General features: G+C 41.3%; 1 protein-coding gene and 1 pseudogene across 2 annotated transcripts; both read left to right on the plus strand.

Moving 5' to 3' along the window:
* ANAPC7 (anaphase promoting complex subunit 7) lies at positions 1-23,063 on the plus strand. 2 transcript variants are annotated; one of them, XM_065889590.1, is made up of 11 exons: positions 1-187; positions 4,398-4,584; positions 7,748-7,867; positions 12,400-12,511; positions 12,821-12,974; positions 13,704-13,846; positions 15,926-16,043; positions 16,898-17,094; positions 19,517-19,741; positions 20,373-20,523; positions 22,209-23,063. In XM_065889590.1, the coding sequence occupies exons 1-11, from the start codon at positions 87-89 to the stop codon at positions 22,396-22,398; spliced, it is 1,698 nt and encodes a 565-aa protein (XP_065745662.1). In that variant the 5' UTR covers positions 1-86; the 3' UTR covers positions 22,399-23,063. The 2 variants fall into 2 exon arrangements, with proteins under 2 accessions (XP_065745662.1, XP_065745663.1); XM_065889591.1 differs by lacking the exon at positions 19,517-19,741 and having other exon boundaries at positions 87-187; positions 22,209-22,398.
* On the plus strand, positions 9,986-10,366 carry LOC136132914 (cold-inducible RNA-binding protein pseudogene; annotated as a pseudogene).
* Positions 23,064-23,268: the final 205 nt, after the last annotated feature.

The following is a 23,268-nucleotide window of genomic DNA, read 5'->3' on the forward strand; positions in this document are numbered from 1 at the left end:
CCTGGCGAGGCGGCCATCTTGGAGTCTTCCCGAAGGAGCTTCAACCTTCTCTTCGCCGTGGTGACGCGGCGGCCTTGCTGGGCAGAATGAATGTGATAGACCACTTGCGAGACATGGCGGCAGCGGGGCTGCACTCCAACGTGCGGCTCCTCAGCAGCTTGTTACTTACAATGAGTAATAACAACCCGTGAGTTGAGGCGGGGAGCGGCCTGGGGCTGAGGAGAAAGCGGCGCCGGTTTGGGAACGGGGGCTGAGGGGACCTGGGGATTGGCGGGAAGGAGCGGCTGCGGGCCCCAGCTGAGGTTCCGAGGTCAGCGAGGGCCTCGTCGGGCGGAGCCGACTTAGGAACGAAGTTGAGTTCTCTGGGGCCCCGCGTTGTGCCGGGCGCTGGGATGCGCTCCCTGCGGGGGATGCGGCGAGCGGCTGCTTCGAGAAACGGAAGGCGGGGGCTCTGAGGACCACCCTGGCTAGGGTTTCCCGAAAGTTGGGAGCAGAGGTTTTCCTAAGGAACTTGTCGCCCGGCATAGCGACTGTCACATCGCTGGGCTGACTCATCCTTTCCCAGCTCCTTCCCGAAGAACGTTTTCTCGCTCGCCGAGGCTCAAAGAAGCCCAATCGCCTGGTTTTAGACCCTTGTCCTGCATTTGAGATTGATTTTTTCCCTGGGTGTGTCAGTAGGGTTTATTTACTTTCTCGTCCGTGCAAACACCTGAAAACGGGAGACTTCCTTGATGGATGAGAGTGGCACCTTTTGAAGGACTCGCATTGCCCTTTTCACGTTTCCAAAGCTGCCGCTTATGGAGTCTTATTGCGGATGAAGCACAGGGCTATTTCCAGCCTTGAGTGCATGTCGCCCCTGTGCTTAAATTTCTCCCTTTTGGTTAAATTAAAATTCCTTCCCATGGCCTACAAGGCCAAACATCTCTCTCTCACTCTGTCTGTGCTCCAGCTTCCCTGGCTATTCTTTCTGTTACTTGAACACACCAAGCGCGTTCTCAACTCAGGGGTTTTGCATTTGCGGGTCTGCTTAGAGTCCTCGCCTCAGAGCTGCCTCCTCATTTAGGTTTCAGCTCAGATATCCCTCCTAAAGAACTCTTTTTTAAAAAAAATTTAATTTTTTTTTTATACAGCAGGTTCTTATTAGTTATCTATATTATACATATTGGTGTATATATGTCAATCCCAATCTCCCAATTCATCCTACACCCCGTCACTTTCCCCCCTTGGCGTCCATACGTTTGTTCTCTACTTCTGTGTCTCACTTTCTGCCCTGCAAACCGGTTCATCTGTACCATTTTTCTAGGTTCCACATATATGCGTTAATATACGATATTTATCTCTTTCTGACTTACATCACTCTGTATGACAGTCTCTCTCGTAGAGAACTCTTGTCTGGCCACCAGAATTGTCCCTTACCCTCACCATTCTATCCCTTTGCCCTGTTTTATATTCTACATCACTTTTTTTTTTAACCAAGATATAATTGACATACTAGTCTCAGGTGTACAACATAATGATTCGATATTTGTCTGTATTGTGAAATGATCATCATAGTAAGTTTGGCTAACATCTGTCACCTCACATAGTTACAGAAAAATGTTTTTCCTGTGATGGGAACTTTTAAGATCTATGTTCTTCATCACTTAACACCTAATGAAATCAGCACAGTGCCTGTGTGCAGTACGCACTCAAACGTTTATTGAAGGTACTAAGGAAATACGTGCAACCTCAGGAAGGTGAAATACCGTGTCAAGTTCACACATCTAGTAAGTGGAAGAGCCGCAATGTCTGGATTTTGGTCCTTCTGACTCTAAAGTCTCCATTCTGACCCACCACAGTCTACTGCGTCTAAATGGCATTGTGATCTTCTACTGAGGGTGGACCCATTTGCATTTGGCCTGCTCTGGAAGCTGTCTGGGCCACTTAAGGGCGTTGCAGCTGTTGCTACCTATTTCATTTCCATTAGTGCTTTTGGACCTCACTACAGGAGACCCATCATTTTACCACCATCCACTTAGTGTTGACAGTGAGGATCCCTGGTCTCTGTCGGCTTTCTTTGTTTATTCTGGAGCCTTTCACCTGGTTCTGAGTGATTTGTCAAAGCATACAGTGTCTACCATTGGGAATTTATGCACCAGTTAGTCATTATTCTTGGTTCTTGAAGATGTTACAGGATAGCTTGAAGGAGTTTGGTCCTTTGATTAGACTTGGCCCGTTCTTTATTTTAGGCTAAACTGGCAGTTTCCTTCCTAGCTTCAGGAGGTGTTTAAATTCTGACCTTTATCATTTATATTTTAATATTTCTTAATTGCCAATACACACCATAAAAAAAAATCAAACAGTACTGAAGGGGTATGCAGATAAGTGTCTGATCCTGAGTCTTGAACCTCACTCCACTATTTCCCTTCTCCAGAGGCAACAACTTAACAGTTTTTCATGTATCATTTCAGAGATAACTTACGCATGCATAAGTAGGCATGTATGTTACAATATATAAACATCTGAATCCTTTCTCTGAGTGTAGTATTTCTATCAAATCAACTATTTTCTTTCACATCTTATTTCTCACTAAATATATAGAATCTCAGAGTTGGAAGAGATCTCAACTATCTGGACTGTACCTTTCAGTCTTTGACTTTCCTTTGTAACTTTATATCCAGTGTTTAGCCTACCTATCCTTTTTTTAAAATTATTTTTTTACTAAGATAAAATTTACATACCATCAGATTCACCCTTTTAAAGAATACATTTCTGTGTTTTTTGTTTTGTTTTGTTTTTGCGGTACGTGGGCCTCTCACTGTTGTGGCCTCTCCCGTTCAGGCTCAGCGGCCATGGCTCACGGGCCTAGCCACTCCGCGGCATGTGGGATCTTCCCAGACCAGGGCATGAACCCGTGTCTCCTGCATCGGCAGGCAGACTCTCAACCACTGCACCACCAGGGAAGCCCCCATTTCTGTGGTTTTAAGTACATTCACAGAGTTGTACAACTGTCACCACTGTCTGTTCTAAAGCATTTGCGTTACCCCCAAAAGAAACCCCAAATGTATTAGTAGTCACTCACCAATTCCACTTGCCCCAGCCCCTGGCACCTACTAATCTATGGTACCTATTCTTGAGTATCCTTCATTTGCTGAGCAGTTAACCATCTCCAGAGTTCTTTGACTCTGACTGTTCTTTCATTTTAAGTGGCTGTAGGTTTTCCCTGTCAATGAAAAAATGTAAACTCTAACTGGGGGAAGGATGGGATTGGAGATTAAAAATACGAGTTTCCCATTAAGATTGGTGGCCAGTCCTAGGCACTTATAACACTTGTGAGCAATATTCAAGGTTAAAGAAAAGGTTCTGAAATGTATTGGTTCCGTTACGCTGTCCTTAAACCCCTGAGACTCAAGGAAGTAAAAATTCTTGTTAGTGAAGTTTACTTCTGTATGTAAAAAAAAAAAAACCTTTGTCAAATAAGGCTAATCCTCTCTCATTCTGTTCCACTCTGTCCCACTGGCTTATCCTAGTCTATTCCCATACTTCGGTATTTTAGTATTCCCATTTTCTTCAGTATTTGAAGAGTTTTAAGTACCCTCCGAACCTCTTTTTGTTCAGCACTTAGCTAAAAATGATTCAGAGTGGTGAGTTTCTCTTTTCCAGGTTCTTTAACCCTTCTTTGGTAGGGTTAAAGTAATATTAACCCTATAAAGTAATATTAACCCTTATTTGGTAGGGTTAAACTAATATTACTTTAGTAATATTAGTTAAGTCATGATTGCTCTCTTTTGTCTGTATTACCCTAAAAATTGATGTTAATATGAGAGTTATGGATATATATCAGACTCTTCAATTAAGAGGGCTTGGGTTAAAGAAGGGGAGGAAAAGATACACAGTTGACCCTTGAACAACTTTCAGGGGAGGGGAGGGGGTGCCAACCCTCCCCACAGTCAAAAATCCACGTATAAGTTATAGTTGGCCCTTTATATATGCATTTCCTCCATATCTGCAGTTCTGCACACATGGATTCAACCAAGAGTGGTGTAGTACTGTAGTGTGTGCTATTGAAAAAAATCTATACATATAGGTGGACCCTTGTAATTCAAACCTGGTTTGTTCAAGGGTCAACTGTATTACATTTCTCTTTGTATATCTCTGTATTACTGAATTTGATTTAGATGTATCAATTGTTTTTATAGTAAAGAGAACAATTTAAGGCAATTTTCTACATGTGTTGACCATATTGGCATGAAGTATGACTGTTGCCTCTTTTTTGGGGGAGTAGCACTTAAGGTAAATTTACTTTTTTGTAAACTGTCAACACAAGGTGTATTAGGCTTATGTAGACACTAAGGAGAGCGTTCTTTCTTACATTTCAAAACAACCCATGTAGGGGGTATACTTTCTTTGTTTTCTAGTGAGTTATTCTCCCCATCTCAGAAGTACCAGCTTTTGGTGTATCATGCAGATTCTCTCTTTCACGATAAGGAATATCGGAATGCTGTGAGTAAGTATACTATGGCTTTACAGCAGAAGAAAGCCTTAAGTAAAACTTCAAAAGTGAGACCTTCAACTGGAAATTCTGCATCCACTCCACAAAGTCAGGTAATTGGAAATAGATGTGTGATGTGGTTTTGGTTGGTTGGGTTGTTTTGAGAGCAAGAGACGCTGAAGGAATTTGAAAGACTGCTGATTAGATGTAGAAGAAGTAAAATAAAAAGTAATTTTAAAGGGGACCTGACTGGAGAAACAAAGATGAAAAACCACTTAGATGCAAGAATGCATCCAACCAAGCACTAAGGGCTAGAAGCAAAGTTCACTCTATGGATGAATCTAAAAATAGAATTAAATTTTAAATTAATTAGTTTAAAAATTAAATGGAATTATCTAGGCTCTAACCAAAGCCTTTCATTGTTCCTTCCTTTTATTTTATTATTTATTTATTTATTGGCTTAGTTTCCCAACCAGGGATTGAACCTGCGCCCCCTGTGTTAGAAGCGCGGAGTCTTAACCACTGGACTGCCAGGGAAGTCCCTGTTCCTCCCTTTTATACAAACAGAACTCAAAATCTAAAGTGTTTTTAATAATTTTAATGAAAGTACACTCTTAAACTGTAACTCAGTTTTTAGGATAGTGAGCACCTGGGGAAATTTATATAAAATAATCTTATGAATTCCTACTAGTTTTGGTTGCTTGATAATTAAATAAATGAAGGGTAAAAAATTATAATTTCACCATTGGACAGTCATCCCATTGCTAGAAATTAATCCTAATAGTAGATTCACAAAAGGTTTACAAGGGTATATAACTAAGGGCTGCTTATTGTAGTATTGTTTATAATGGTAAGAAACTGGAAGCAAAAGTGTTTATCAGTAGGATCTAGTTAAATTATAATATAGCCCTAGGATGGAATATGATGGAAATATTGAAGAAATGAAATATAGGGGTGTATGTGCTGATGTGGAAAACACTGTGTATATTAGTAAAGAAAATAAGGTTTGAAGCAGTGTGTTCACTACTCTTTTTGTTTAAAGGGGATAGTTTATTTATTTTAATTTTTTGGCCACACCGCACGGCTTGCGGGACCAGGGATTGAACCCGGGCCCTCCCTGGCCCTGGGCAGTGAAAACATGTTGTTCTAACCACTGAACCTCCAGGGAATTCCCTAAAGGGGATAGTTTATAGTTATATAAGTATATCTTGGTGTATGCCTAAAATATATATGGTTAATATACATGAAAAATTTTCTGTGTGCGTGAAGGAAATACATTTAATGGGAAGCTTTAGGGAGAGGGGAACTTTGACTTTTCAGTTTGAATCTGTCTTTAAATTTAAATTATACACGCAACTTATTTAAGAGGAATGTCAGTAGAATGAACTGGAAGTGAAATTATGAGTTGTGTTCTGTATTTTTCCACATTAAAAAAAGATACAAAGTAACATCATTGCTTTTTTTTTAAAGCCTGTACATCTTACTCTTGTTTCCTTTCTTTTTATGTAGAACCTTTGTTTTTGTTTTAAAACGAAGCTTTTTTTAAAAAATTTATTTAATTTTTATTTATTTTTGACAGCGTTGGGTCTCCGTTGCTGCGCGCGGGCTTTCTCTAGTTGCAGTGAGCAGGGGCTACTCTTCGTTGTGGTGCGCGGGCTTCTCCTCGGGCTCCAGGTGCACAGGCTTCAGAAGTTGTAGCTCGCGGGCTCCAGAGCAAAGGCTCAGTAGTTGTGGCACATGGGCTTAGTTGCTCCACGGCATGTGGGATCTTCCCGGATCAAGGTTCGAATCCGTGTCCCCTGCATTGGCAGGCGGATTCTTAACCACTGGGGCACCAGGGAAGCCCAGATCCTTTGTTTTTGTTATTAAAGAGCTGATTGCCAGGAATTCTGTTTTCTGACACTGAATGGAAGTCATGTGTATTATCCACACAGAATCATTCATAGAAGTAGTTAACTCCTTTTTTAAAATTTATTTATTTATGGCTTTGTTGGGTCTTAGTTGCTGTGCGCAGGCTTTCTCTAGTTGCGGTGAGTGGGGGCTACTCTTTGTTACGGTGAGCAGGCTTCTCATTGTGGTGGCTTCTCTTGTTGCAGAGCACGGGCTCTAGGCACGCGGGCTTCAGTAGTTGTGGCTCGCAGGCTCAGTAGTTGTGGCTCGCGGGCTTAGTTGCTCTGCAGCATGTGGAATTTTCCTGGTCCAGGGCTCGAACCCGTGTCCCCTGCATTGGCAGGCAGATTTTTAACCACCGCGCCACCAGGGAAGGCCAGTAGTTAACTGTTTTTGAGCGCTCTGTATGCTTAGCACCATGCTGAACCTTCCATGTGAATCAAATACATTTAATCTTTAAAGAGTCTTTTAAAAAATTGACATACAATTCACAACATAAAATTCATAATTCAGTGGGTTTTAGTGTATTCACAGAATTGTACAACCATCAGTACTGTCTTAATTCCAGAATATTTTCATCACCCTAGAGAAACCTGCCCTTTATCTCCCCAGCCCCTGGGAATCACTAACCTTTCTGCCTCTGTGGGTTTACCTATTCTGGACATTTCATATGAATGGAATTGTGCAATATGTGGCCTTTTGTGGCTGGCTTCCTTTACTTAGCATAATGGTTTCAAGGGTGATCCATGTTACAGCATGGAATAAAGAATCAGTTCTTTATTCCTTTTTATTGCAGAATAATATTCCATTGTATGGATATGCCATATTTTAACTATTCATTAGTTGATGGGCATTTGGGTTGCTTCCACTTTTTTAAATAATTAATTTTTATTTGGCTGCATTGGGTCTTTGTTGCCGCACGTGGGCTTTCTCTAGTTGCAGTGAGCAGGGGCTACTCTTCGTTGTGGTGTGTGGGCTTCTTGTTGTGGTGGCTTCTCTTGCAGAGCCTGGGCTCTAGGCGCATGGGCTCAGTACTTGTGGCTCGTGGACTCTAGAGTGCAGGCTCAGTAGTTGTGGCGTACAGGCTTAGTTGCTCTGCAGCATGTGGAATCTTCCTGGTCCAGGGCTCGAACCCGTGTTCCCAGCATTGACAGGTGGATTCTTAACCACTGCGCCACCAGGGAAGCCTTGTTTCCACTTTTTATCTATTATTAATGCTGCTATGAACATTTGTATACAGGTTTTGTGTGGACATGTTTTCAGTTCTCTTGGCTGTATACATAAAAGCAGAATTGCTAGGTCATATGGTACTTATGTTTAACAATTTGAAGAACTGCTATACTGTTGAAGTAATATTTTGAAGAGATGTTTTCATTTCCTCTTAAGTGTCTTCCATCTGAAATTGAAGTAAAGTACAAAATGGCTGAATGTTATACAATGCTAAAACAAGATAAAGATGCCATTGCTATTCTTGATGGGATCCCTTCAAGACAAAGAACTCCCAAAGTAAGTTGAATTAACAACTTGTTACATATTTTTCTCTTCCCCAGTCCTTCCAACCCTCTTCTGCCATGTTTTCAGGGATTCCATCTGAACATTTTATCCTTGTCTCTAATTCCCACTTTGTTCACCTGTTCTCCCTGTTTAGAGAGATGGAGGAGTGACTTTCTTATGAGACCTTGAAAATTCAGCTAATGAAAGTGGTAGCTGGAGAATAATATTACATATGTTTATTTTTTGGTGTTTCTTATTGTAGGAAATATGATTTGCAGTATACTTCCAGGTAGCAATAATACTTTTTAGAACCTCATTTTTGCATTCTATAGGTATACGCATTTGATAGTGTGTATTCCTTTCATTTTCAGAATTAAGACTACAAGATCCTTTTGTACGTTTGATTTGTCAACATATTATAATGTATAGAACACCTTCAACTGAAATCAAAAGTTCTGGTATCTTGTCTGAGTTTAGGGCATTCAAGCTGTGTGCAGTATGAACTTGGCACAAGTTAAAAATCTGGCTTTACTTTTTTTTTCCTTACTGAGGATAATGGTACTTTCTCTGGTATGAGTTGAGTTCATGTATGTGAGAATACTTTTTAAAAGTACTATTCTATAAGGAGTATTATATTGGGCATCTCTGATTACAGGTTTTTTTGAAGTCCAGTTTAGAAAAACAATGAAAATCTTAGCTCTTAGGAGTAAGTTCACATCAGTATTTAATATTCTTCATACTCTCATGTCACCTACCATCCTCATTTCATTGAAAAACTGTTCTGTGCAGTGTGTGCTTAACAATAAGGAATTTTATAGGTATGATGTCTTCCTGCCCTTAAAAGAAAAGGAATCATAACCAGTAGGGACCTGGTGTATTTAGGTAGTGTTTTTTCACCCAGGTGTTGCTGAGTTTTAAAAGTAAATAATCAAACTTTATGAGAACATGTTGAAGCATCTCCTCATGTTGAGGATTTATTTAATATTTTCTGAATTTTCAAAAGTAAGCTATTTCTTCAGTATATTTTATGGTGATAGCTGTTATTAAAAACATTTGTAAGTATATTATAGATTAACTTGTCTCATAATAAGCTGGGCGCTGTATACTAAATTATGTTCTGGTACGCTATGAAAGTGTTACTCCAAGAATAATTTTTTTGTATATGTAAAGAGTGTCTTATTTTGGAAAATGCTGTTTTGATTATAAACTTTGCATGGTAGCTATTCCTTATCTTATTGGAAATGTACTGTAATTTCTTCCTTGATGACTTGAGGGAGTTCAGGGACATATTTTAAAATGAGTAATGGCAAAGAAGCTGAGCTTTGTATCCAGCACTTTGGTGTTTATAGCCATCATTTCAGGAGAGACCAGAGGAGTCCACATATGTTAGGAGTACATATCTTTCATTCTTCATTCTGTAGAGCTGTTGTAGCCAGGAGCAAGCAAAGATGTGTGCCTCACACATAAACCTAGAATATTTACAGTTTTTCTTTCTTGTCCGTTAGGGAGTTAACTGGCTTCTCAGTCTGTGTAAAGAACAAGGAAGTGAGTCAAAATAAATGTTTGTTAATGTATGGTAAACACCGCCACACATTGTTTCACAATTTTAAAGGAAATTCCAGTGTGAAATTATTATATCTTGGAAAATCTTCAACTTTTAAGAGAAACATACCAACAAACAATTTCTCACTCAGTTTTTAGAACACGATGACTGCTTGTGTTTGTAACTGGTAGAATGTGGCTTTAATGATGCCCCCAAGTAAGGATCTGTTTTAAAAAGAATTGACTTTCCTACTAGGTAGTACTCAAAACTCACTCTTTCAAAGTGTCAGGTAGTTTAAAGGGAATTTTAATATTTGTTGAGACAGATGGTCCGTCCGTTGTAGTTTGCTAATAATAAGCAGTCAAGAAAGGATATTAAATTTAATTCTTTTATTTTTTTCAAGTATTGACACCAGTACTGGAGTTTTCCTTTAAGTACCTTTTTTTGCATTTCAACATAGCCTAAAATGGAAAATCTGAGGCCAAATAAAAAATAGTTTTGAGTCACTTTGCACGTTAGGAGCTCGGGCCGTTGTGCCGTGCCATCTTCCCACCTGTGCCAGGGACCTGCCCGACTCATTGGCCGCCATGGCATCACATGAAGGCAAGCTTTTCGTCGGAGGGCTGAGTTTTGACACCAACAAGCAGTCACTGGAGCAGGTCTTCTCAAAATATGGACAGATCTCAGAAGTGGTGGTCGTGAAAGACAGGGAGACCCAGCGATTGAGGGGCTTTGGGTTTGTCACCTTTGAGAACATCAGCGATGCCAAGGACGCCATGATGGCTATGAACGGGAAGTCTGTGGATGGGCGGCAGATCTGGGTTGACCAGGCTGGCAAGTCGTCTGGTAACCAATCCCGCAGGTACCGAGTTGGCTCTGCTGGGGGCCAGGGCTTCTTCCGCGGGGGCCGAGGCCGGGGCCATGGGTTCTCCAGAGGAGGAGGGGACCGCGGCTACAGGGGGAGCTAGTTTGAGTCCAGGAGTGGGGGCTATGGAGGCTCCAGAGACTACTACAGCAGCCAGAGTCAGGGTGGCAGCTGCGGTGACCGGAGCTCGGGCGGATCCTACAGAGACAGCTGCAACAGTTATGCTACACACGAGTAAAAATCCTTCCTGCTTGAGATCGTCCTTCCAGTGGCCGTATGTTTAAAGATTTTGGGAGCTCCGCTGAATCGTTAATGTGTAGTGATCACACGTCCTTGTACCCACTTTTGTAGTCTTACTGGTTCTGATCTTGTCAAACACAGCCTGACTGCTTCTGGCCCCCAGATGGCCTTGTTACTACACTTTGCTTTTTAAGGAAGCGCTTTCCATTTTTAAGAGTCTTAAAAACGTTTTGAAGAGCACTTCCAGTTTTACTTTTACCATTTAACCGTGAGCCAAGAGGTTTTTTTCAGAAAATCACCAGGGGTTGTGAGAGTTTTGTTTTTTTGTTTTTGGTTGTGTTGCTTTTTTTCTTTTTCTTTTCATTGGGGTCGGCCCCGTGAAGTTGGGTGCCCTGAGTCACTTCTCTTTGAGATTGAACAGACTCTGAATCTGCTCTTTGTCCGAAGCTGAGCAAGTTGTAGCTTTTTTCCAACTCAGTGTCATGTTTCTGAGTGTAGCGTGGTAGAATCGTGCAGGTGGCAGCAGAGCACCCGGGCTGCCCTGGCCTGGGCGTCCACCTGTCCTGTGGGACCCACAGTAGATTTGCAGACATCCCCGAGAGGTTCTTGAAAATGTGTATTTATATTGTCCTTTTTTGCCAGAAGACGTACACATGTCCCGTCAATGTTGTATCTGAAGGGGTGAAGGAATTCTTATAAGCAGTTTTCTTTGGCTTCATGAAGCCGATTAAAAGACCATCTGAATGAAAAAAAAAGTTTTATTTCTAGTATCCATTATTTCATTGTTTGATTCAGTATGGATTAATGGCATACTAGATTTTTATATACTATGAGTTCATAATTGGAACAGATGTTGATGTTCTTTATCTTCATAGTAATTTTTAGTAAGTGTCTGGCATACCAAGCTACAGATAATTGAGGAGATTGGGGATTGGCTTTTTTTTTTCTTTTGTTCCCTCATGTTGACTGCTTCCTTAGGGTAATGATTTGGCAAACAATGTGTTCTATTTAGTACCTATTAATTTTAAATTGGAAAATTGTGTTTTTGTCTTTGTGCTATTAAGAATATTTATCCCTTCTCTGTAACTTCTATATTCTTTGGAACTTTTAGGTATTCTCAAATTTTCCCTGTTGCATTTTTAGGAAGGGTTTTTCTTTTTTTTTTTTTAACTAGAGCTTTTCTGAGTTACATATTTGAATTGTGCTAAAAATATATTCACTAGATTTAAATAGTGTAGCTGATCTCAGGATCATCATCACCTCTAGAGGTCAGTTAGAGTTTGATTTTTGTAGCATTACTTTGATCAGTCAGACAGTACCTGTGGGTCAAAGCTTCAAGCATTAGAAAGGCTAGAGTCTAGCTGCTAGACCAATTGTCAGAGAGAAGCGAAGTGTTTTATTCTGTATCTGTCATTTCCTTTTTGGGGAAAATTCATCTGATCTTTTTTAATTAGCTGTGTTAAGAATTCCTCACTTTCTCATGCTGTGATATTAATTGCATTTAGAATATATAAACTTAAAAAATAAAATATGTAAGCAAGCATTTTTAGGGTAGTTCATCTTCTGTCTTAAAAATCAAGGTAATTAGAATTCTGTAACATTTCTCAAATGAAGGTTACTTCCATTTCCAGAGGCAGCATCTTTGGTCCAGATATTTTTGGACCTTTTGGCTGGGTAAGTGAGAAGAATTTGGGGGGAAATGGGAGGACATAGGAAAAGCAAAGTAGTAATTTCCTCTTTGGTTTGAAGAATGGGGTTGGGCTTTATTTCCACATAGCTTTGGGTAGATTTTCCAGTAAAAAGTAGAATAACTGATAATAAAAATCAGGACTTATTGATGGTGAGATTTTGTTTTTAAATATATACTTACCTTATTGTCCTTTCTTTTCATTACAGATAAACATGATGCTGGCAAACCTGTACAAGAAGGCTGGTCAGGAGCGACCTTCAGTCACCAGCTATAAGGAAGTGCTGAGGCAGTGCCCATTAGCCCTTGATGCCATTCTAGGTACAGGTCATTCTCCCTATTTTCATGGAGTGTTTACTCTCTAAGATAATCTTGGCTGTACATTAGAATAAGTTTATTTTTTTTAAAGTTGCCCATGCTTCACCTCCAGAGAGTGAGTCAATAGGTTACTATTGCCGTGTATTCTTTCACTGATCAAGAAATACTGTAGTTGTTCTGTCATGTCCATCTTGGCTTAGAATAGGGAAAGGGTTGCCTTATAACCTAGAGAAAGGGTAGCCTATTGCTTTTTGCATTGTAGAAGAAGGATGCTATGCCTCACCTTCTTTCTCCTACTTTCTGTTGGATTAGGTTTGCTGTCCCTTTCTGTAAAAGGTGCAGAGGTGGCATCAATGACGATGAACGTGATCCAGACCTTGCCTAACTTAGATTGGCTTTCTGTGTGGATCAAAGCGTATGCTTTTGTGCACGTTGGTGACAACTCGAGAGCAATCAATACCATCTGGTGAGAGCCACAAAGTTGATTCAGTATTCTTGGGGCCCTTATATGGGGGTTTTATGTATATAAATTAGCAAAACAGAAAAATGGATGCTTATCTGTTGGTATTACAGCCAGTTGTCCCTAGGCTTTGTTAGTCTGTTAATGTACTGAATGGTCCCAGATGTAATAGTCTCTGTTAATGTAAACTTGGACCAAGTTTAGCTCTGTACTTGCAAAAGTAGTAACCCTTGCAAAACAGTCGGCCTCAGTGTGTCATACTTGAACCTGGAAGAACATCTTTTTGGATGCCCCAGAAGCATAGATTATCGCAGCATCTGACCTGGGTTGCCTCAGGACTGGGATTTTTCTTTCTAGTCAGGTAAAGTCCAAGGACAAGAGTGGGGTTTGTGTTAGGCAAAGTCATATGGTTGAATAATAAGTAGCTGTCACTTTGAATGACATTACATTTAACACCGTATAGTATATGTTATCCTCTGAAAAACTGCAACCAGAAAGTTTCTAGGTAATGAGAGAGATTTCTGCTTTGTTCTGTGTATTTACTATCCAGTCTTATATAACTTTAAGTTAAAAGCTCAGAATAAGAAAATCTAGTTACACTTTTTTTTTAGTCTTTCCTTGTGAAAAATCTTGTACATACATAAAAGAAAATAGTGCCCATATACCCATCACCCAGATTCAACAACTAAGAGGATTTACAATAGATTTTAAGGTTCAATGTTTAATATCTTAAAGTTCACTAGAGAAAAAGTCCTTATTGAGAGATAACGTGGACCTACTGGGAAGCTTAGCAGATCTGTACTTCAGAGCTGGAGACAATAAAAACTCTGTCCTCAAGTTTGAACAGGCACAGATGTTGGATCCTTATCTGATAAAAGGTAAGTAATTCTTGGGGCAGTATGGAGGTGGCTGTAGAGGGGCAAATCAGAAGATAGGGAGAAGATGTAACATGATCTTCTGATACAGTTTTTTGTAAAAAAATATTTTATAAAATTGATTAAAGTAGCCTTTTACCTTTTTTTTTTTTTTAAGGCCTTGACAGTGTCTCTGACACTTGGGTAATTCCATTTTGGGCAGTTGTTTTTGCTTGAATTTAAGTGTCATCTCCCCACAGATCATTATTTAGCTTTCTTTGTTTGGGGAGGGATCATAGCCCTTCCTTATGATTTACAGATTTATGATGTGCCTGACTGAGAATTTGGATGGCATCCCCAGGACCGTATATCCTTTTAGGGAATTTAGCTTTACTGTGTCCTTAAATATAGTTAAAAAGGAGTAAGTGAACAGATACTAAGAAAGTGATCAGGTGGTTAAAGGAAGTAATTAGAAGTGAACAACAAAAAAATCATTGATTTAAAAGAACATTGCTGCTGAAGGAGGTAAGCCACAGGGACTTCCAAAGGATGGCTGTTGGGTGAGTGGCAGTGAGTGAAGGGTAATGTGCGCAGGAATAGTAGGAAATAAGGTTGAATAGATAGGCTGATGTCTGCTTGTAAAGGCCCCAAAAAGGTCATCAGAAAAACATGACCTTGTGACAATAAACAGTTTTGTAGACTCTTTTTTTTTTCTTTTAATAAATTTATTTATTGATTTATTTTTGGTCGCATTGGGTCTTCGTTGCTGTTCACAGGCTTTCTCTAGTTGTGGCGAGCAGGGGCTACTCTTCGTTGTGGTGCACGGGCTTCTCATTGTGGTGGCTTCTCTTTGTGGAGCACGGGCTCTAGGCACGCAGGCTTCAGTAGTTGTGGCACACAGGCTCAGTAGTTGTGGCACACAGGCTCAGTAATTGTGGCACATGGGCTTAGTTGCTCCATGGCATGTGGGATCTTCCCGGACCAGGGCTCGAACCTGTGTCCCCTGCATTGGCAGGCGGATTCTTAACCACTGTGCCACCAGGGAAATCCCAGTTTTGTAGAGTTGACAGAGCAGGGAGGGGAACTTCACAAGCATGTAGATGGGGAAACAGATCCAGAAAGATGAATTTGTTTGCCCAAGGTCCCCTCCTGCCCTTTGTTATTCCTCTTCTTCAAATTGCCTGTGCCCATGATGAAAATGATGTTTTAGAAGTAGTAGCCTGGCAGTAGAGTCAGCATCTTGGAGTTAGAAGCTCAGACCCGAGTCCAGGGGCCAGCAGGGAGAGCTGCAGTAATCTTGGTTTGAGAGGCATTTTCTTTGGAATCTGAAGGAATATTAAGGAATGGAGGGGAATGGTGGTAAGAGATGGGTGACAGCGAGCTTGGGGCTTTTTTTTAATAGAACATGAGTGAAAATAAGGGGGGGGGGTAGGGCTGGGGGATGATCTTAAATGAACTAGACTCCAGAAGGAACTAGATGCTTTTTCTAGAATAGGCTTTTTCTGAGACCATCATATTAAGTGTGTACTCCTGACTGTGTCTAGACCTGTTGGAAGAGAGAACTTAATTTGATGCCTTTTTTGGGCCTTTTCTGGTTATGTGTTAGGATAGCTGTATTATCACACCACAGGATATAGGGACAAATAGTTCCTGAAAATAACAGGCTTTCAAATTGTGAGGTAGGTCCTTCTACTCTTTGTTTTGTTTTTGTTTTTGTTTTTACTTTTGGATGTGTTCTGTCTTTTTTTTTTTTTTTGCGGTACGTGGGCCTCTCACTGTTGTGGCCTCTCCCGTTGCGGAGCACAGGCTCCGGACGCACGGGCTCAGCCGCTCCTCGGCATGTGGGATCTTCTTGGACCAGGGCACGAACCCGTGTCCCCTGCATCGGCAGGCGGACTCTCAACCACTGTGCCACCAGGGAAGCCCTGTTTTGTCTTTTTAATAGTCATTCTGTAGGAAACTGGGAATGCTGGTGGGAGGAGCTCATGATGGTGGAGAGGGCTCAGACCCTGCTGGAGCTGGGGCCTCAGTGTGGACTCCGATGAAGGTTACAGCTCCTTCAGAAAAGACACCTGCTGCTTTAATGAGCCTCTTCCTCTGTAGGAATGGATGTATATGGCTACCTCCTGGCACGAGAAGGGCGGCTGGAGGATGTGGAGAACCTTGGCTGCCGCCTTTTCAATATTTCTGATCAACATGCGGAACCCTGGGTGGTCTCTGGGTATGTTTATGCATTCCCTTTTCTCCCCAGTTTTAGTAGATTCTTTAGGAAATTGTGGTTCCTCCTCAATAGAATATAGATTTGAAAGCTTTGGTTTAAGGGATAATCAAGACTTGGATTCAAATCATGGTCTGCCTGTGACTTTGGATACATCATTTACTTCTCTGAGTCTGTTTTCGCATTTGGAAAATGAGGATAATACCCCTGCTTTATGGGGTAGGTGTTTACTGAGATAGTGAATGTATCATGCTCAGCACTGCACCTGCACACAGGCAGCCATCAGTGAGCAGGCCAGGAACTGTGCTGCTGTTACTAACCTGGCTTTACAAATTCTCTGAATGTCTCTGACCTGATAACATACCCAGATTGTCAGGTTCTTTTTTTTTTTTAATTTTATTATTATTTGGCTGTGTCGGGTCTTAGTTGCAGCTCATGGGCTCTTTGTTGCAGTGTGTGAGCTTCTCTAGTTGCGGCCTGTGGGCTCAGTAGTTGAGGTGCACGGGCTCTAGAGCGTGCGGGCTTAGTTGTCCCGTAGCATGTGGGATCTTAGTTCCCCAACCAGGGATTGAACCCACGTCCCCTGTGTTGGAAGGCTGATTCTTAACCACTGGACCCCCAGGGAAGTCCCCATCAGGTTCTTTTTTGTAATTTTTCCCTTCCGTATCAAGATTTCTCCCTTAAAAATAAATATTCAGTAGATTCTTGTTGTTCTGTTTTTTCACTAATATCTTAGGCTAAAGTTGTAAGGGGTTTGTAGTAAGGATCACGTAGAGGGCCTTTTCTCTGATTTTCCTTTTTGAAGAAGTTTCTTTATGGTCTTATCTCAGCTAACTTTTGGTTGTTTTTTCCTCCAGGTGTCATAGCTTCTATAGCAAACGCTACTCCCGAGCCCTCTATTTAGGAGCCAAGGCCATTCAGCTGAACAGTAATAGTGTTCAAGCTTTGCTACTTAAGGGAGCAGCACTTAGAAACATGGGCAGAGTCCAAGAAGCAATAATCCACTTTCGGGAGGCTATACGTCTTGCACCTTGTCGCTTAGATTGTTATGAAGGTAAGATAAAAAATATAGATGAATGGTGTGGATCTGTAGATGTGGCGACAGCACTCAGATGGAAGGTTTTGTTGGGCCAGCAGTTTCCAAAGTTTTTTGTACATTGGAGTCCTCTGGGGGAACTTAGAAAAATCCTGATGCTAGGTCACTCCAGTACTGTTTAAGTCAGAATATTTGCTGTTGGGATATAGGCATCAGTACTTTTTTAAGATCACAGGTAATGCCATTGTGCAGACATATTTGGGAACCACTGCATTAGGCATTATAAATTCATTTATGGCCGGACTTTTCACTCCATACTTTAAATCCATTTTTTTTCATTTTTTGTTTCTGATTTTTGGCTAGGGTATAGTTGGGTTGGTTTTTTTGGTCATGTTTTGTTTCTCAAACGTGGCCCACTCATTAATGTGAGTTTCTCTGTGCTGGCACTGTGCTGGATTGCTTGGTACGTCTTTATTGTTTTTTTTCTTTTTTTTAATATTTATTTATGTATTTGGCTGTGCCAGGTCTTAGTTGCCGGGTGTGGGATCTTTATTTAGTTGCAGCATATGTGGGATCTGGTTCCCTGACCAGGGATCGAACCCGGGCCTGCATTGGGAGCGCAGAGTCTTAACCACTGGACCACCAGGGAAGTCCCTGTCTTTATTCTTTTTTACAGTTGTCTTACCTTGGGCCAGAAATATTACTCATAGGGTAACTCAGTATCCATATGACAGTGTTGGTTGTGGGAACTGGTCAGTTCATTGTGACCTCTAGAGTAGGCATGATCAGGGTCAAACTTTGTTATGTACTATTTTAAGTTCGTGTGAACTGCCCCTAGGAGTTCAAAGCTATGCCAGCTTCAGCAGCATTTGGTGACTCAGTCAGAGACGTTAAAATAGATCTTACAAGATGCAGTTCCTCCAAAGCATATTTTTATAAGAATTTAAAAATAAACCCAGGAGTCTAGGAGTGATTTGCTCTTAACAGGAAGATGAGTTCAAGTATGAGAAATAAAATTTGGAAGTTGGTGTAAAGAACAAATCTGCTTAGATAGCCAGAGAACTATGCCTGTTGTGGATTTGTTCTTAAGAAACTGCAACAAACCAAGCTTTTGGTTTCAGATTAAATTCTTGATCCTGAAACTGTAGCTTCCCTAGCCTCCCAGCTGCTTTTATCACGCTAACTCCCGTCTGCTGTGTGCCTATTTCACAAGAGCCTAGGAATGCAGCTAACTGCATTACCACAGTGAGTGATTGGACACAGGATAGTTAGAGTTGTTCCCCAGTTGGCCAGTGAGGCTTTATGGGATGCCTTCACTCAAGCCACAATTTGGAAATTTGGATCGGGGTGACTTGGTTATGCCTTCTGGTGGTTCTTGCAGCCGCCAACCAAGCTTTCTTTACTGGTGGGGGCCCTGGATCAGTGAAGTGCATTCTTCACATTTCCCTCTGAATTTCCAGTGGGGCTTTAGCAGGAAAGTAAAACTATTCAGTAGGTAGTTACAACCAACCACCATATTCTGAATCCACCACGTTGCCCTTAAGAGTTAGGTAATTGCTGGTTAAGTAACCATAGTGTGTGGTAGAATGTGCACATATATTATAAATGCCACTAGGGTGGAGGAGTATACAGAGAAAATCTGCCAGAGAGTGTGTGGGTTTGGGGTTTAAGCTGTTTTTCTGTTTTGATGAGTGCTTTGGGCTAAAAAGTACCTCCTCTGTTCTCTTTGATTTCTTGGCATGAACAGTTGAGAGTTGACTGTACTTGAAATGACCCTGTTGAGCATCTTGCTGTGGGTATGGAAAGAGGCAGGAGCTGCCGATCTCAGTATATTTGATCCATCTGATTAAGCCCTTTCCATCCAGTTTAGGGAAACCCTCAGCAAATGCTTCTTGAGATAATGTTTATGTTTCAAATGAAAAGGTCTTCCTTTCTCCTGAGGTTACTCCCTAGGTCCTTTAGTTTTTAGAGCTGGACATTCGCTGTGGACTGTAGGAGCCCTCCCCCTTAAATGTAGGACTAAAGGTGACTGAGCACAGCTGGAAATAAACAGTTTGTTAAGAGGCAGCAAAACCTTGGGTTTTGTTGGAAACCCCGTCTTTCACAGTATGTTAATGTCACATTAGTTAGTGTCACATTTGTTCCTCTGACTTGCAGCTGGGCTGCCTACATGCTTTGGTTTACTTGTGCATGTTTGTTTCCTTCACTAACTGAAGGTGCCTTTGCGCTACAGGCTTTTTCCACGTCCGTCAAGTGCTCTGGGGAAGAGCACCTCTTAGCTGTTCCATCAACATACCCTTCAGTCTGATCTCACCATCAGACTTTTCCCTTGGCCTGCCCTTTGTTTTAAACTTTGAAGGTTTGTAATTTGGAAGGCTGTCAGAATGGAAGCATGGCTTGGAATGGTAATGTGGTTGAACTTTGTGTTATATTTTTTCAGGTCTCATCGAATGTTACTTAGCCTCCAACAGTATTCGTGAAGCAATGGTAATGGCTAACAATGTTTACAAAACTCTAGGAGCAAATGCACAGACCCTTACCCTTTTAGCCACCGTTTGTCTTGAAGACCCAGTGACACAGGAGAAAGCCAAAACTTTATTAGATAAAGCCTTGACTCAAAGGCCGGACTACATTAAGGCTGTGGTGAAAAAAGCGGAACTGCTTAGTAAGTGTATCTTGTTTACTTCCCTGTTCGTAGTTAATTGTGTAAAACCTGATCTCAGTTGGATTCCCTAGTCCCAGTTGGTTACAGATGACCAAACAGGTGTGTGCTTTTGCACTAGGTCTGAGCCCATGTGAATTGGTTTATATTTAGCACAACCAAATGTAATTGGCTTAGAATGACTTTTGTGGAGTGGCTCAAACCAGGTGTACTTGGTTAGTACCTATTCAGCTCACTTTGTCCTGAACTAATTTGGGCCGAATATAACTGGTTTTAACCAATTTGAACTGTTTTGACCCATCTTATGACTTCCCTTTTAGACTTGGTTTTTTAAGTCCTGATTTATGATGAACTGAGTTTAGGGTATTTTAGCAAATAAAATCCATTTTGGCTTTTTATATGAACTTTGGTCGTGAGTAAGTTTTTAAAAATCAGAACTCAAACTGCAGAGTTCCTAATGGAATAAGAATTCAAACGACCTTGTTCTCACTTCCTGCCACACCACTGTTCTCTTGACATCTATAAATAGATGTTGGATTGTGATCATTGTTGTGGTTTTGTGTATATGACTTGCGATGGGAATATATTTCGAAATGTTGTGTAAGTAGGAAAATGAGAGTCTTTTTCTTTTCAGGCAGAGAACAGAAATATGAAGATGGAATTGCTTTGCTGCGGAACGCACTAGCTAATCAGAGTGACTGTGTCCTGCATCGGATCCTAGGAGATTTCCTTGTAGCTGTCAATGAGTATCAGGAAGCAATGGACCAGTATAGTATAGCACTAAGGTAGGCACTTAGCCTCCCATGGGGGGAAGGTCATTGAGGGGTAGAGGAAGCAGGGAACAATGTAACAGGCGTTCTGGAAACACACACACTTTGTGCCCATGGTTGAAAACAGTAATAATAGTAATGGTAGAGTTGTTTGTAAATTTATGACTTCTAAAGTCTTTTCCTTAAGTGATATTAACATTAAAGAACTGTTTCACTCATAACCAGCCACACCACTATAACATCTGTTTTCATTTGTGTAGATCATCTTCCTGGCCTTGCCAACACATATACGTATTTTTATAGGGTTATACGTAGTATATATTTTATATTCTGCTTTTTCAATCAACGTATTGTAAGTACTTTCCCATGTTTCTACCTACTGTAGTAGTTAAGAACTTAAGCTCTGAAGAATACTACCTTTACCACCTGTTATCTTGGGCAAGTTACTAACAGATTTCCTTGTCTATATCTACCTTATTAGGTATTAAATGATTAAACGAGGATTAAATGATTATTCCGTGTAAAGCTCTTAGCACTGTGCCTGGTATATAGTAAATACTAAATAAATAGTGGTATTCTTACTGCTTAATACAGAAGTGATTTCTTTGAGGGTTGTCTGTGTGTCTATAAAGTTATGGTGGAGGCCTGTCTTTAATTGAGTCTGATCACATCCATTTACTTGTTCAGCAGTTAAGCACCACTCATGTGCCTGGCATCTCAGTAAACACTGGGGATGCTGTGATTCCGGGATCGCTCAGTCTCAGACGTGCAGACTGATAGATACCATGTGCTAAGTGCTTTCAAAGCAGTCTCTAGAAGGCAGGGTGGGAGTGCAGAGGGTGGGGAGCGCTGTGTGTGGGTGAGAGCTGTATGGAAGGTTTCAGAGAATAGGAGATGTTACAGTCAATCTACAGTTACATAAGTAGGAACAGGATTCCAACATGGGTTTCATTTGCTTTTTGGAAACCCAGAAGCAAATGTGAAAATAAAATATAGAGGCGGGATTTGCTAGAAATTGGACACGGGCTGGCCTCAGTGATGGTCACAAAAGCAAGAGGAGAGATTGCTTAGGAACCAAGTAAATAAATGTTCTGGACCCTCTGAACTTTGAGGGTTTTGGCATGCACAATACTCTTAGCTGCTACAGTCAAATGCCCAGGTTGGGTAGCTTTGGGTCCTGGGGTCTAACCTAGGAGTTGACAAATCTGTTCCATGGTAAGCATGATGATTTTGGTTGACTACTGAAATGCTATATGTTTAATTATATCATAAGAACATGGAACAGTTTTACTCACAGAAAAATAAGTATTTTTTGTAAACTTGTAACTTAAAAACCTAATACTGTTAAATTATATTTGAATTTTTCTGTTAATGGTTTTTTGCTACTTTTTCATTTGTGTTATCTAGTATCTTCCTCTAGCAGAATGCTAGGGGTATTAAGTGTGAAAAGGTTTAAGAAATAAATGGAGAAAACTCAAATTGAGAATTCTAAAACTTAGGACAAGATGCCTTTTTTCACTTCTAGTGGTGGACTCCCTCGATCTTCCCTATGGAACTGGAGTTGTTTGGAGAGGCCAGGCATTAGCAGTTTCTCTGTGACTGGGTGGTCATTTCACTGCTGTGCCAGGGAGAGATGACGCATCAGCCAGCAAGAAGCAAGGCAGAGATTCAGGCCTCTCCTTTGTTTTGTTGTCCCCTAGTTTGGACCCCAATGACCAGAAGTCTCTAGAGGGGATGCAGAAGATGGAGAAGGAGGAGAGTCCCACGGATGCCACTCAGGAGGAGGATGTGGACGACATGGAAGGGAGTGGGGAAGAAGGGGACCTGGAGGGCAGCGACAGTGAGGCGGCCCAGTGGGCTGACCAGGAGCAGTGGTTCGGCATGCAGTGAGGCAGGCACAGCTCCGTGGCCACACTGGCCTGCCCCGCTCTGAGCACTTCCATGGACTGAAGGAACCTGTAGGAGCCCGCTCTCTGGGAGGACAATGATTCAGCATGTGATTGCAGCAGGGGTCTCTGCCCCTTGCTCCGTATTTCTAGTAGTGACTTCATTTTTAAAAACTGAGCCTGACCAACCTTCCATATATCTCCATCCTCCTCTGCTCCAGTCAGGGAGGACCAAGTGAGCACTCAGAGGCCCGTGGACGTGTCGGGGCTTCTGGGACAGAGTGCTTTTTATAGAACTAACTTCTAAATCTGAAAGCACGAGGAATAGAAAGTGTTTTGTCTGTGATGTTGTGGATGGGTTTAAAGGAGTGACCTGTTCCCCAGAGCAAGAGTGTCATCTCCTAGCAGCAGCATGGACTGGCCCTTTCAGAGAGGGTTTCCTGTCCCAGAAATCATTATCCTGGGTTGTCCAAACTTCCTTAGTAACCTTGCTTCTTTCTGCAATGGTAGTAATGCCTTAAGCTGACAATTGCTGTTTTGCAGAACAGTTTTCCTATTTGCTAATCTGGTAACTTGCCTATGAGCCTGGGCCGAATCTGAGAAACAAGTGTGACCTAGAGCATGAACAGAGGCACAGTTGGGGTAATTAATAAAACTGTTTTTTGTACAGTAATGGTGTTGGGTTGGTCAGAATGGAAGCCCTTTATAGATTCTTTTTTTTTGGTCTCTTATTTACAGTGCATTGATTCAGCTCTAGAATTATTTGCCATAAATAGACTCCCTTTTTCCCAGAGTGCTGGGAGCTGGGAGGATTGGGAACCTCAGGTAATACTGAGCTGGTTCATCCATTCGCATTTTTGATTGGTAAATTCCT

The sequence above is a fragment of the Phocoena phocoena genome, chromosome 13 (assembly GCF_963924675.1).
Source record: "Phocoena phocoena chromosome 13, mPhoPho1.1, whole genome shotgun sequence".
Taxonomy (NCBI): Eukaryota; Metazoa; Chordata; class Mammalia; order Artiodactyla; family Phocoenidae; genus Phocoena; species Phocoena phocoena.